This window comes from Notothenia rossii (genome assembly GCF_949606895.1).
Source record: "Notothenia rossii genome assembly, chromosome: 7".
Taxonomy (NCBI): domain Eukaryota; kingdom Metazoa; phylum Chordata; class Actinopteri; order Perciformes; family Nototheniidae; genus Notothenia; species Notothenia rossii.
The window spans coordinates 18,906,680-18,922,013 of record NC_136905.1 but is presented as its reverse complement, the minus strand read 5'-3'; the positions used below and the strand labels follow the sequence as shown (position 1 = coordinate 18,922,013).

General features: G+C 41.3%; 2 protein-coding genes across 2 annotated transcripts; one reads left to right on the top strand and one right to left on the bottom strand.

The window, feature by feature from the left end:
* The first annotated feature begins 272 nt into the window (after positions 1–272).
* Positions 273–11,354, top strand: LOC307047388 (uncharacterized protein). The gene is made up of 12 exons (XM_079694329.1): positions 273–405; positions 683–773; positions 2,006–2,036; positions 3,009–3,086; positions 3,183–3,322; positions 3,405–3,530; positions 4,874–4,919; positions 5,019–5,078; positions 8,357–8,772; positions 10,343–10,447; positions 10,803–10,890; positions 11,051–11,354. The coding sequence occupies exons 2-12, from the start codon at positions 699–701 to the stop codon at positions 11,089–11,091; spliced, it is 1,206 nt and encodes a 401-aa protein (XP_079550455.1). The 5' UTR covers positions 273–405; positions 683–698; the 3' UTR covers positions 11,092–11,354.
* Positions 11,355–12,458: 1,104 nt separating this feature from the next.
* On the bottom strand, positions 12,459–14,654 carry rbm12ba (RNA binding motif protein 12Ba). Its single transcript, XM_079694322.1, has 2 exons — positions 14,471–14,654; positions 12,459–14,302 (listed from the first exon to the last, which is right to left on the bottom strand). The coding sequence occupies exon 2, from the start codon at positions 14,275–14,277 to the stop codon at positions 12,625–12,627; it is 1,653 nt and encodes a 550-aa protein (XP_079550448.1). The 5' UTR covers positions 14,278–14,302; positions 14,471–14,654; the 3' UTR covers positions 12,459–12,624.
* Positions 14,655–15,334: the final 680 nt, after the last annotated feature.

Below are 15,334 nucleotides of genomic sequence, written 5' to 3'. Positions count from 1 at the left end.
TGTCACCAAGTGTCTGAGAAATATAAAAGTGTTCAATGTTGCTCCAACAAGCTACAACGGTAAAACCTGGCTCACAAAACAAACGCACTACATAGTTGTCCTCACAAGTGCCTTAGCAATATTATAATAAGGAATTAATAAAGTAAATTATATATTTGATAGATGTCCTATGCCCAATATTGGATGATTTAGTGTAACTTACACTAATACAGATGTATTATGAGGGTATGTTTGTTTTTGTTTTATAGTGCTGAGGTAAAATTGTCCAATATCGTATTTTTCAAACTGGCAGAAGCGCCGCTTCCCCATTGGTTTCGAGGCTGCTTTGTTTTTTAACAGCATAGCTATTCTGCGCTGCCGACCTTGTGCTTGGAGAAACTCGCTGTTTGTTTTAAAATACATCAGGTAAGTTTTTTATTAGATTACCCTTTAACTAGTCGAGATACATATGATATTTGGTGTATAGACTTGCGTGTTGCGTCCACAGCTAGCGTATGATTGACAAAAAGCCGTTTTATTTAAGCCTCGGCTGGGCCTCAGTTGAAACCATGTTTGAAACCAAACAACGCAACGAGTTTCTGCTCAGATAAGATAACATGGACGAATGTGAGCGTGTTTATGTAGAATATTAATTGCCTGGTTTATAAATGTTTTTGATACGATCTCTTTCTCTGTCTTACAGTAGAGAAACTAAGGAAATGGAGGCTAATTCTTCAGCTAACAAGCATCCACCTAGAAATGGGCCGCAGTCCAATCCAAAGAGAAATAACAGGGTAAGACGGCACTCAGCTGAAAACAACACAACTTATAAAACTAAACTCATATAACAACATGCACATGATGCTGCCTTCTCATAAAGAAACCATGATTGTTGTGTTAATGATAATGTGCACTGGCTGTTGTGGTGCGTGTTTGAGAGCCAGGCGATAGCAGTCCTTGCAGGTGGACTTGGTGCCAGCCCGTGTGCTCTCAGGCTTAAAACGTGCCCACTCAGTGGTCCTGGCCTTCCATATGTGGCCTGTTATCGCTGTTGTGATTCAAAGGAATGTCTGTGTTTAGCAAAGTTTAGTTTGTTGACCTCAAAATGCCAATATTTCTTCAGTTCACTGAAACAGCTTAAAGTTTCTATTTCTGAGACTTGGGTTCACTGAACCAAAGTCTAAGGGCAAGCTTCTCAGTTTTTACTTCTGAGAGCAGTCCTGTTGTGAACCAAAAATGGCTAAAGTTTAGCAGGGCTCCCTGTGGGATTCTGTAAAAAAAAAGCGGTTAATAGCATATTTTTACATTTAATATGCAAGTCCGCCGCTACAAACCAAGACTATCAATAAACAGCACTTTTTTTTATTGCAACAAATATAAATGTTACAATTGTGAATTTGCTTTTTCGTGAGAGATATTTGCGCCAAATGGAACATTTCGAATTCCCTTATGAAATTCAATTTGTCTCAGGTTGAGTAATTGCCATGATGGTTTCCTGAGAGAAACATAAATCAAGGCTACAACGTTTTGAAGGAGCTAGTTCTTTGCCCCTCTTTAGGAAAAGGGGTGAATGTTTTGTTATTTGTGTTTGCTTATTTCACCTGTCAAACTTGGATGCACACCCACAATGGGTGTAAGGCCAAAATACACAGTGGAAGAAAACACAGGAAAAGAAGAGCAAAGACTTGGTGCAACATTTTAATTTCATTCTCATTGGGAAATTACTGAGGTCTTGATCTCAGGCTTCTTTCATTTGACCACTGTGGAATGTTTGAATATTACACTTGTCTTCATTTAAGTGTATCAAGTCTCTCACATGATTCAGACACTATTTAATAATGTGTCTGTTTGACTGTTGCTGCTTGATGCAGACGTCCTGGGGAACATGGGAAAATAATGACTCCATGGCATATATAGTGTGGCGGACATGGACAAGAATAATCAGTCCTCTACTAAGTCTTATCCTGTCACTAATGCCTGTATGTGTCTCTCTCCTTCATGTGGGTTAATTCCCTCCTTTTGACAGAGAAAGCAGCCGCAGCATTCTGCTGATATAGGTAAGTCATTTATACACAGTGCCACTGCCAGTGCTAAGAGGAGAAGCTTGAGATCTTGTTGATTTCCCTGCTTCATTTGATGGGTGGTGGAATGTTCTCCACTTTTTGAGACTGACACTCTCAGAGGTGGGGGCTGTTGGGTGCCATACATGGTTTTGCAGTAATAATCTTGCAAAACCTTTTCCAGTATCTTCTTGCCATAATGCTACTATTGTAGATTTTTTTTTTTCAACATTTAGAAGTTCTGAACAATTTTAGAAATTTCAACCCATTCTCCTAAAATGTTGCTACATTATAAGACCAGCACCATAAGCTCCAGTAGTCCCTCGTGACACCTAAAGCAGCGGCACATACAGTAATACAACCATGCGGCTGCAATGGTTGCAAGTTTTGTTGCACTTTTTGTGCTCTTGTGCTTTTTTTGCTCACCAGAAAAACTTCTTTAGACTGCTGGATGCAGTATTCATTGTGGTATTCAGTTGCCTGTGCTACACAGGCTTGAATGCTGTTAATATTTTTTTATCTAAGTAAACCTTTACTGCGTTCAAACATTAGGACTGCTTCCTTAGTGCAACACAGAATTGATTCTTCTGTGGTTGACACAGTGAGAGACGGTACATTACGGGAGCTGATGCCCTGCATCAAAGCCTAAATGGGGGTTAGCGGAGAACTTCTGTTCCTGTCCTTCCCTCTGGCTTCAAAGGCACACAGGAGTTTGGGTTTCTATAAGTTGTTCAGTTCACACATAATTCTAATTAATTGGTCATCACCAGACAATGAAGGCAGTGTTGGAACCTAACACACTTTCTGAATTTCAGTGTCTTCCTAACTATGATTATTATGATCCCAGGGGTCACCCCATAAATGTATAACAAAGTGTCCTGCTGAAATAGTCTTCTGGACAGGAATGTTGTTCAGTCGTGTGTCACGATAAAGCTCTTGCTTTGTGTTGACCACTGTTGTGTTTTCCAGTGTTCTCCAAAGGGGCAACTATCCAGACCCTGCCCGCTCTCAGCAAACAGTTGAAGGGGCTCACAGAGTGTGTCATTGGTAAGCATAGGGCACATTTCCCTACTAAACATCTACTTTACCTTCTTCTCTTTCTATCAAATGGATTTTTAAAAAATGATCATGACTTGTTTGCAGGTCTTCAGTATGTGTGGGAGTACCGTAGCCCCAGTAAATCTGTCCCACCACACTACCAGTGCAAACTCTGTGCCGTCTCCCGCTTGCAGCATGATATGCTTGCCCATGTGAAAGGCTGGAAACACAGCTTCAGATATTTGGTGAGTATTGATGGCTTTTTAATCTGCCCTAAATGCACAATATTGGGAAATGTTTTGTATATATGTATTTGTCTTTACACAGAAAAAGGTGTACCCTAACAAGGTAACCCATGAAGAGGAAGAGGCCATCAGGGACCCTGCTGTAAGAAAAACCATTAAAGAAGTTTCAGCCGAGGTGGAGAAGACTGAGGGAAGAGGACAAATCAAGGTAAGTGTCAGATGTATATCCCTGCGAAATATGGCAGAAAAGCTGTGTTTTTATCTTCCTGGGAAGGATATTGCTAGATTATTTGCTTAAAATGACCATTGGAAATTAATTGTCTGTTAAGGGGTTGCGTTGGCTTGCAGATGTAGATGAGAAGGTTGAATACAATCAAGAACAGCAGTTTTCAAAGTGTGAGGCGTGCCTCCCTGTGGGGGCGCCAGAGAGCTCCAGGGGTGCTCTACCAATTTGGGTGGGGTGGGCTGGGCTGGGTGAGATTCCAGGGCTGATTTTTAGTCCCAGTCCCCCCCTGCCTCCGCCTACCTGTGTGAGTGCGGGTTTTCCGCATTGACTTTGATCAAAAGCAAGTACCGGTCAAGGCTGCAGCCAGAGGATGATCTGCGTTTATTCCTGTCTGCATTGCATCACCGCATCATCCGCCTGTGCGCATCAAAGACGCAGACTAGTTGTTCCCACTAAAGTAGGGGTGAGTGTAATAAGAAGGCAAAGTGGACGTTCAGTGTGTTGCCGGGAGCATATAAGAATTTATCCACGATGTTGAAAATGTAAAAAAAAAAAAAAAATTAAAGTTTAAAACATAAAGATAAAAAAGTTATTGTTTAATGTTTTAAGGAGGTGACGCTACTCAGCCAATCAAATCGGTGCAATCAGTGAGCACGATAGATTCAAACACACGAGACAAGAAGAGAGAAACAGTCGGAGTCATTTCAAATGGCGTGCTCAAAAAAGAGAGAGGGAGACGGAGCGAAAACAGAGCATTTAATGACATTTTCTCTTACTGGACCTCTTTGAAATGCAATTGAATACCCCTGCATTATAACAACAACAATAATAATAATAATAATAATAATAATAATAATAATAATAATAATTGGGAGGGGGGGCGCGGCTGTTCTTATGTTCTCTGAGAGGAGGCTCACCTTCCCACACTTTGAAAAGCCCTGATCTAGAAGGTCTAGTTTTAGTGCCACATCCATGAACTTAAAGGCTTATTGCACTGCAATATAAGTCATAACATCCTTAATAAGTTAGATAAGATTAGAAATCTATTTCAAAGGTTGTGAGGGGTAACAATCTATCAGGAATGTGTTTATTGTAGGCTTGCCTGGCATTTCAGCTTACATTGTGCCAGATTAACTGTAAGGCTGCATTTTGACAGCCTTTACTGTTAAATAAATGAAAAAGGAGTATCGACTTTACGCAGTGTTTTCCCAACGGTTCTAAATAAAATATTCTTACTTTTGCGATTCAAGGTTTTACATTTGAGTTTGCTTATTTTATTCATGATTGTGGATTTGACATCTTTTTGTTCCTGTTGTGGCTTTTAGGTCATTCTGAAGGAGCCATATGAAGTTCTTGCTTTTAAGGGACTCCGTAAGTTTCTCTTCTATGAAATTGGTTTAGTAAAAAGGATTTCCTGTTGGTTGTAAGCCTAAGTTGAGAATGTCTCTCATTTCCCGTTGTCCCTTACAGGTTCTGCGGCTCCTAAAGCTACGGCTCCACTTGCGCCAGGGATGGGACCGCCACCCTTTGGTAAGTCATTTTTATAATTTAAGCTAGAGCTGCAGCTATAAGTGAACTAATCGATCATCCATCGACTTAAGAAAGTACTTGTCAACTCTTTTCACAATCAATTCATCTTTAAGTTTACCTCAGTTTTTACCTTCTCGTATATGGAGATTTTCTGCTTTTGTTTAAAAAAACTAAAACGGCAAGTATACATACAGAAGTACCCTACTGTCTTTCATATATTTTTGACAAAATATTAATTTACTTTTGTGATGTCACTAAATCAGGGTTCTTACACCTTTTCCAAAGTGAAATTCAAGTGCTTTTCAAGCATCTTACAGCTGTTGTAAATTACATATTTATATACTCAAATGATTATTTCCCTACCTCACATTAAATCAGATGTTCTTTATGATAAACAACCAAATGTGTGTTTCATAATAGCATTCTACATGAGGATGAAAAATTAAAGAAAAGAAAACTAAGTTTAATATTTCAAAATGAGTGACCCATCTATACGTAGACAGGGCATTCCATATAACCTGGCTGAGCCAATATAAAACAATCAGCCAAATAACTTTTCAATACATTATTGATTACTATTTTTGAGGTACTTTTAGGTTGGCAGTAAACACAAGTCAGAGGTAAATGGTGTACTTTTACTCCATTACATGTATTTAATACCTTTTAGATACTTCACAGATGTGGATGAATGATGTGAAATATAATCAAGTGTTAAATCAGACTTTAGTTCCACCTGGAGTAAATCCACCAGCTACCCTGCAGTATACAAAGTCATTCAAACTAGCTGCACCTTTACCAGCTTTGAGAACACTTTAATGATCAATCATTATAAAACATATCATATCTATTATTCTGAAATGGACCAATCTGCACAATGACTACTTTTACTGTCGCCACTTTAACTATATTTTCATGAAATAAATGTAATCTATTTATTTGTGTTCACCAACACGATTTTCCCCTTTTTTTCGTGTCACACAGAATGATTTAAAAGCAATGTATTTCTATTGGTAGTGTTTCGTGCCTGCATCTTTTTGTCCGGTCGGGTCTTGGAAGACCGGAAGCTGTGGGGTTCATAAAAACATGTTCTTACTCAATATCAAGCCACGATTATTGTTTTTATTTTTAAATCGTATAATGACGGGCTTTTTTTGCTGTCTGTGAGGAAAGGAAATGGGGCTCAGAGCCTCAGAATACTGAAATCTGTATATATATTTTTTTTAGGGCTGTCAAACGATTAAAATGTTTAATCAGATTAATCACAGCTTAAAAATTAATTAATCATGATTAATCACCATTCGAACTATGTCCAAAATATGCCATTTCTTTATGTATATCGTTACGGGAATGGAAAGATAAATGAAAGAAGGCGGATATATCCATTTAACATTATATATATTATAACATTTTTCTGTGTCAAAATGAAAGACAGCCCACACACCTATCAATCATCAAACCGTGGGGTCTTAATTGATTACGTGTTGATTTCTATCAACGGGGGAGTACTTCAGGAAAGACGACGACGGGGGGGTTTTAGCGCAGTTCTCCAGTGAAGGGAGGGAGTCTCCCTCCGCAGCCGGTTGGTGTAGTTTTGGCACAATTCCGTTGTACAGACCGACGTTAACAGCAGCCCTGTCTGTGCACACGGAGACCGACTCTGTCCGCCTTCTGGAAAAGCTTCACAAGTACGTCGGTACGAAAATGCGCTTTGTGACACAAGTGACGGTACGCATTTCAGATTAGGCACATAACCTGCTTACCAGTTATGTGCACCCCTGCACTAAAGCAAAAGTATTCTCCGTCGGGACTTCCTGCAACAACACCACGCCGTTATCTTGATTCTGATTGACCAGAAGACATTATCAAAGATGTTCTATTGAGAAGACGATCACTACGTGACGAAAGTTTTCAAAACCGTTTCTGGTCTTCAGTATTTTTTCCAGACAAGTGGCTACTGAAATCAATCTTAATAACTACTTTCTGTGCAATTGTCGGCGCGAGTTGGCGGACTTTATTTTGCTTACTTTAACATCATTTTTCATGGTGGGGTTAAGCCATTTCTTGGTATGGGTGTAGCCTACCCCAGCCATACCCTGTCGCTGCCACTGGTGGGATGTATGGGGCGGGCCATTCTGTACATGCGTTAAATGCGTTAAATATTTTAACGCAATTCATTCAAAATGTAATTACCGCCGTTAACGCGATAATTTTGACAGCATTAAAACAAAGTATTGGCTTTAAGAATATTAAACTTGTTTCCGCAAATTCAGATGATAAATACAACTTTGAAGCTTGTAACGGCATAATTACAAGCGGAGAACGGAGTAACTTAACGTCACATCAGGCATAACAACAGCCGCTACACAATACACACAAACGCAAAAATACACAAACACACACACTCGCAAGCTTCCCCCAGACCAGTAACACAAACGAAAATGTGTCTTCGGGTCAATGTGACTGATTTCGATAGAGCAAGTTGCATTTGGTTTAGGCACGAAACATACTACCAGTAGAAATACATTGCTTTTAAAATCGCTCTGTCTAATATTTTGTGACTATAACACGAAATGCCGTGAGACTGGGTTGAATTAGTGCTTCATCCTCTGAACATCACAGGATGGCGACTGTAAAACACATAACATAGGTACGCTCCTCTGAAATGATTGTCCCCTGCTATTATTATTATCCCTCATCGAGTTCACTATTCAGCTTGCTAACGTTAGCTTAAACAAACGTAACATGCAACGTTAGCCTAATTTAAAATGCTCAACTACGGCGTACCTTTCATGTGGCTCTTCAGCGCATACTCTCCCATCGTTATTTTTTGAAAACTTTGAAGGAGGCTACTCGTGGGATTGACCCTTGTCTTAGCCATGGCTTGTATTTGTCCTTCTGCTAGCCAACGCTCGTTGTAACTGCAACCTCCTGGCATACTGTCATCTAGCACTCATCAGAATGCCCAGGTCACACATAACAAAAACACTTGCAGGTCACGCGCATAGTGTGGGAAGGCTGGAGCAGAGCTGTTATTTAAAAGCGAAGCAATTAAGCGCGCTCAGTTCTTTATTTTCTTTTAATCTAAAAAGCGAAGTAAAGCATTTACAATTTCAAGCACTTTATCCCAAATTCAAGCACCATTCCCAAAATTCAAGCACTTTTCAAACCTTGAAAACACCTCGTACAATTTCAAGCATTTTCAAGGATTTCCAGCACCCGTACGAACCCTGATAAATGCTGTTTTTCCATTGACCTAATATGCAATTTTAATGTAACAGGTCCCTCAGGACCCAGGTTCTCCGACTCAAGGTTTTCAGGGGAGTTTCCTCCTCAGCGAGGACTTCTCTCTGACTATCCAGGGGCAGAGTATGGGGAGCCCGGCTTTGGAGGCTTCGATTACCCGACCAGACAAGAGTCCCTCGGCTCGGGAATGGATCAAAGATCTTACCCAGATGGTATGGGTCATCGCCCAGCTGGGATCAGAGACAGTTTTGGATCAGGTGGTGGAAAAGGTGGCTATGGAAGGGGTGGATTGCTGGAGGACCCGGTCGGTATGTATCCTGATGAGTACCATGGCAACCAAATGCGGAGGAGCCAGATGAACAGACCAATGGACAAGGCACTGGAGAGACCAGGCTTGATGGGGGCTGCTCCAGAAACTGGCAACCTTCCTAATACACTCCTCACTTACCTGGTACGAGTTACATTTCTCACAGCAGGTTCCTCCATAACTTAACAACTGTCCATTTATTTTGTAAAATTACTCGTTTGTATTAAAGGTCCCATGTCATGCTTTTCCGGTTATTACCCGTCCCCTTGTGTGTTATGTAGCGCTTTCTGCATGTAAACGGTCTGCAGAGTCACAAACCCTCAAAGTACACCCTGTTGCGAGTAAAACTCTAACACAGAAAAGACCTGTCTATGCTGCCCCAGAACGCCTCGTTGGAGATTTTTCTTTTTCCATTGTTTTCTTCCCGAGTATGGTGACGTAACCACGCCCAGGTCCAAATGGACCGATCCGTGGAGCTCCACACACACACACACACACACACACACCTTTTCTCAGCTGCGACTCTGGATTTCTCAGCCTGAGACAGCGATACACCGCGAAACTCAGGCTGAGTTCAGGTGAGTTTCGTGCTGTCTTGCAGACCCCACACAGCAACCAGGAAGCGACCCCAGTAATCCAGCTCACACTGTCTGCAGCAGCGAGCCCCGCAACGTCCCGCCAACACGGCACCCAGACCCCACGCAGCATTCTCATGTTTGTCATTACTGGTGTCATTAGCCGCGTTCACACCGGAGTACTTTTCCCACTTTAGTTCCGAAATGTCGCGTTCACACCAAAAAGAGCCGGAACTAAAATTAGTTCATGAGAACCTTTTTACCCCCTTTTCCGTCCCTGCTCGAGAGCAGGGACTCTCATGCGGCTCTCTTGTGAGAAAAGAGCTATATTTCTGATTGGCTGGGCGGATTGCAAACCACGCCCTGTAAAACTCAAAAAAAGTGTTGTGAAGCCACCATTTTATTATCCTCGCATTAGCATAATTAGCATTAGCATTAGCCCAGCGCAGAAACGCAGAGGGACTAATTTAAGGCAACACAAAATAAAACATGGGAGCGGTGGAGATGAGGAGGTGTCGGCGTTCTGGCGATTTACTCGGAAAGCTTCAGTAGAAGCTGCTGGGAGTCCCAGCAGCTTCTACTGAAGCCAGTCCAACTCCGGGGACTTCCGGCCGGGGATTTTGGGCGGCAGTATACGCCGTGAAGTTGTTTGCGGCCTGCCAGTAAACCCAAAGCAGAAGAAGAAGAAGTGACGTCAGCGGTTTCATTTGCCTAATCCACCCCCAGGGACTTATTCCGGTGTTTACGCGATCTGTATTTAGTTCATCAGAACTCTTTAGTTCTGATGAACTAAGTTCTCATGAACCTTTGTGGGAAAAGTACTGCGGTGTGAAAGCGCCTATTTTCTGGTTGTTAACGCCATTGAAACACATAATCACTGATGTTCCGCTATAACGGTGGTGGACTCATCAGAAGAGAGCTGACCAATGAGAGTACAGTGGGCTCATAGGGAGGGGGGCAGGAGCTCCAACAAGCCGTTTAGGACTGAGTGAATACACATACTATACAGAGATGCTGTATGAGAAACCAATGTCATTTTGTTCTAGTATACCTCAACAATGGAATTATGATCAGTAGAAATGGACATGACATGGGACCTTTTTTAAAACGTTTATTAACTCCTTAAATTATATTTGAAGGATACTTTCCGGATAGAGAATGAGAGTGACGCACAGCTGGTGCTGAAGGTGACACAGAAACTGACAGATGTACTGATGGACTACAGACTGAGGAGCGTATCGTCGGTATGGAGCTTGTTTTCACTATGACCCGTTTCTGTTCTTGTATTTATTTAGTAAAAACAAATGTAAGAAAGACATTTTATCTGATTTGTATGAGCCCATATTTCTCAGTATTATCTGTATTACTATTACATATGTATTTAGAAACCTGTGCATGTAAATAATTGGTCTACATCTCAATGTATAATCATTTCAATTGTTTATATTTCATTTTCTGGTTCTTACTCTTTAACTTATTAACTGTTTGTATGCACCATGTATACACCAAGGCAAATTCCTTGTATGTGTAAAACTACTTGACAAAACCCGTTTCTGAGTCTGATCTTTTCCTAAATGTTTGTCTTCATTTCCTCCTCAGGGTTCTAGTCTGAACAGCTTCTCCATGAGCTCCACAGGCTTCTCCTCTGAAACCCCCAAATTGATGGGCAGTAGCGATCCATTCTCAGGTATGTGACCAAGTCTCCTCTGAGCCTTTCCATTTGAAGTGAACTCAAATGTAGAAGTTTATCGGTTGGTCATTTGTTGACCTTCTATGTATCACATATTCCTGTTGCTTTCCCAATGTTCTATATTGTGCCATTTTAATGTGTTTCTGTCTCTCTGCAGGTCCATCCAGGTACTCTACGGGACCCAAGTATTACAAATGAAAATCACAAGCATCAATTATGACCGGGCAAAATTTGAAAATGTCGATTTTATAATTTCTTTTTTTACACTGATGCTTTTAGGCATATTTTTTGTTGCTACTTAGTGGTCTTCCTTTTTTAATGTTTGTATCTATTTTAGAATATGTGAAGATTAAAAACTTGGGAAGTAAAACAAACATGTGTTCACCAGTTTAACTCAACATAAGTGTATGCCTATTCTTTATTTTCCAAGGCCCTGTTCTATTAAAATGAATGACATTACAGGTGTTTGTTTCGTTCCAACTTTTTTCACAACACAATCTTCAGGGTGTTCAGATATCTGGGATTCAAATCTGACCTATTGTCCTTAGCCTCATGGCATCTCCTCTTTACTCTTTGTTCCTGTCCCATCTTTTGAAATGATGCACAGATAATTGGTAGTGCTCAAATAGTCTGAATATAGTCCTACAAGTCTTCAACTGGTCTAGTTTCAGTGAAAATATCAAATGACTTCAAGCTTTCCTTAACTACATTAATAGTTTATTTCCTCCATGACAAGTTTGTTGAGTTTTTTTCCTTCCCATTATCATTTCAGCAGCATTAAAGCTGCGAGTAAATCCTTTTCTTAGATATATAGCCAGAAAAATATAACCGGAGAGCGCTTTCTGCATGTAAACGGTCTGCAGAGTCACAAACCCTCAAAGTAGACCCTGTAGCGAGTAAAACTCTTAACACAGAAAAGACCTGTCTATGCTGCCCCAGAACGCCTCGTTGGAGATTTTTTCTCCGAGTATGGTGACTTAACCATGCCCAGGTCCAAATGGACCAATCTGTGGAGCTCCTCACACACACAGCCTTATCTTTTCTCAGCTGCGGCTCCGGAGACAGCGATACACCGGCTGAGTTTCATGCTGTCTCGCAGACCCCACGCAGCAACCAGGAAACAACCCCAGTAATCCAGCAAAAACAGTCCGCAGCAGTGAGCCCCGCAACGTCCCGCCAACACGGCACCCAGACCCCACGCAGCATTCTCATGTTTGTCATTACTGGTTTCATTTTCTGGTTGCTGGTCTCATTGTAACACAATCACTGATGTTCCGCTGTAACGGTGGTGGACTCATCAGAAGAGAGCTGACCAATCAGAGCACAGTGGGCTCATAGGGAGGGGGGGCAGGAGCTCCAACAAGCCGTTTAGGACGGAGTGAATACACATACTATAAAGAGATGCTGTATGAGAAACCAATGTCATTTTGGAACATCGAACAATTTAAATCTATTCTAGTCGACCTCAACAATGGAATTATGATCAGTAGAAATGGCCATGTCATGGGACGTTTAACTCCTTAAAGAGGAGTAAAAAGGTAAAGAAAAGGTTAAAACCCAGAATGAACAGTAAAAAAACATTTATTTTAGAATACATGGAATGTTCAGAGCTAACGATATTCTTAAACATTTGAAAAGTAAGAACAACTCAACATGTTGCAGAAGTTAAGCAAAGTAACAGTTGAAACAAACTTAGTTATGGCCTTGAGCCACAATGTCTGCATTTGAGCGTTAATGTTTAACTGCTTCAAAGTTTTTTGCCAAGACGTCCTCCATTTGTTTCATGGTAATGCAAGTAAGAAGTAGTTTTGTCCCCTGGAATTCCAGGCCATGGAGCCTGTGAGCCAGTGAAGCAAGTTTTGGAGATTTAAACTGAACCAGAGCCTCACCAATACTCTCCCCATTGCTGTTACGCAGTAAAATGATATTATTCTTCTTGAGTCTGAATGTGCTGAAAAGCATTTGTATATGACTTTCTTGGACATCTGCAGGCAGGTTTCTGACGAAAAGGCAGGTCTGAGCTGCTGGGTCAGATGTATTGCTCGGCACAAGTGGATTCCGTTTCCCCTTGGGTCCACTATTTGGACAAAGTTCAAGACTTCTGGGTAGGATTTTGGCCATCATCTCTTTCATCCTCTTTTTAGTGATTGATGAGACCTCAATGGTATCCGAACCCACATGGCAGCCATTGAGATTCATTGCATAGTCATAATCCTCAGTGCACTCAAATATAAGGAAGGCTGTAGCTGATCTGTTGCCTTCCTTGTCAAGCAGATGTAATACATTTGTGTGTGCAATGTTCGGACATCCAAACAACTCTTTTATTTCAGTCTTGGTCATCCCTTTGTGTAGATTGTTTACCATGACGTTGTACTCCACAGCTGGCGATATGGTAGTGATGGAGTCACAGTCAGCTCTTGGCTTTTTTGCCAATTTTGATGGAAACTGGTTGATAAACTGCCTCCTGAGCTGCAGCGCAGACATGTTGTTTTTTCGGTGGTGTGCACTTTCCTTGAGAGGCTTTTGCTTGGTTTTTACTCTCTGCCCAACATTAACAGCAGCTTCACATTCCTGCAGTGCGCTGGTCCACATCTTCTCAGTTGCTGCACGCACCTCCACACAGATGGGGCCCAATGACTGCTGATTGAAGTGAAGAGCATCAAACGCATCCTGTGTGTTTGCAAACTTCACGAGGCATGCGTGGCTACGTCCCAACTCAACATCCACGATGGCTTCCTGTACTGTCAACCCTTGGAAAAACTGGCAGATGTCCTGTTTTTTAGTGGAGGCTGGCAGACCAAAGAGCCTGACGTAGCCTGGTGTCTTTTTTGGTGACATAATTTTATCAACCACTCTTGGAAAGTCAACCGTTTGCTCTGCCTCGGTTTTTTCACCTGGACAGGTTGACTGGAGACCTTTAATGATAGTATACATCCCAAGAAGAAAGGCAGCTTTGAAGTCTTGTGAGTCTGCATTTGAAGGTTGTAGATTTGAAGTATCTGGATGAAGAGGCTCTGGCAGAGTGTTGGCATCAAAAGGGATATCATTTGAAGGCAGCACATTAGCATCTGAAAATGGCTGAGGTTTCTTCACAGGAGGCTGTGGGGGGGAGGGCTTCCTCCTCTTCAGCAAATATTTTAGTTTTTTCTCAAGCTCTGCCATGCTGCTTAGGTGTAGACTAACTTTAGAACCTTTTAGTAACCTTCCGGTGTACCGCAAAGCAAGCTGTGCATGTTTTTCTAAAGTAAATGCAATAAATGCTTCTTGCAGACTTCCTCCCACGATGTACACTCCTCCGTCAGGTATGTGAAAGCGTCTGAAAAACCTCCGTACATCTTTAGTGCCTGCCTTCACATCAAGACCTTGCAAGCGCAGAATTATCATTTTTTCACACCCGGTGAGATGGTGTCTGAAAAGTAAGACAACAATGGTGAAAACAAAAAAAATGCAAAAGCGAATTGTTGAGATTTCGGCAATGACGAAAACACGTGGTGTGTTGTTCGCACCGCTGAAAGGAAAATAAAGCCCGGGAATTGTAGAAAACTTTTCTGTCTCCGTGAAAAGCTCAACTACTCACCACAGCATGGACTGTAACTAGTTGTTTCTTCGCGGGCTTTGCTGTTGCATTCTCTCATGTTAGCCTCGACTAGTTGCTGAAACACTTCCTCTTCCCTTTATGTATCTATCCGACCGCCCCCACTGTTGCTCAAGAATGCGGTTTATTCAGTCAATCTGGTTTTGGTCTGAGCCTGGTTTTGGTTTTCCCCCTTTTTATACTTGTTGTATGTGACGCATTTCCGCCACCTACTGGACTGGAGTGAGGTCAGAACAGAACTTGATTTACACATTGATTAACTGTGTTAGGCACACAGAAAACTAAAAAGGAAACGCCACACATTATCACATATCTTATATGCATTTCACCTGCACAAAAGTTTTTCTTCAGTCCAAAATTAATGTTTATTTCAGTTCAACTAAAATCATAACACCCAGCCAGCCCCATGGGTTGCTTTTCTCTGCAGAGCTCTTTTGTCCCTACCAGTGACAGTCGATGATCCACACGCACTGAGGAAAAATTTCATATTTACACCTTATGATTCAGTCTCAACCTTTGAGATCATTAAGCTTAAACAACATTTTTAAAAAAACACAATACCACATACATAATAACAGACTTCAGAGGAAGTGAATAAGATGCAGCTGCAGAGCATGTCGTTTCCTGCCAAAACTCATACAACTCAATGTGTGGTGAACCAAAACATCTTTCCAGTCAACAGAGTTAAAAAAATGTCCTTCTGCAAATAAAGGTTATTTAGCAACAACATTACATATTATGACTAACACAATCTGTATTGTTTTGTATCCATATTTTTTTCCACTTTTGCCTTAGCCTTAGTAAAGTGGTGCACATATTTCTCTTTCCTTGTCACGCCTCACATTT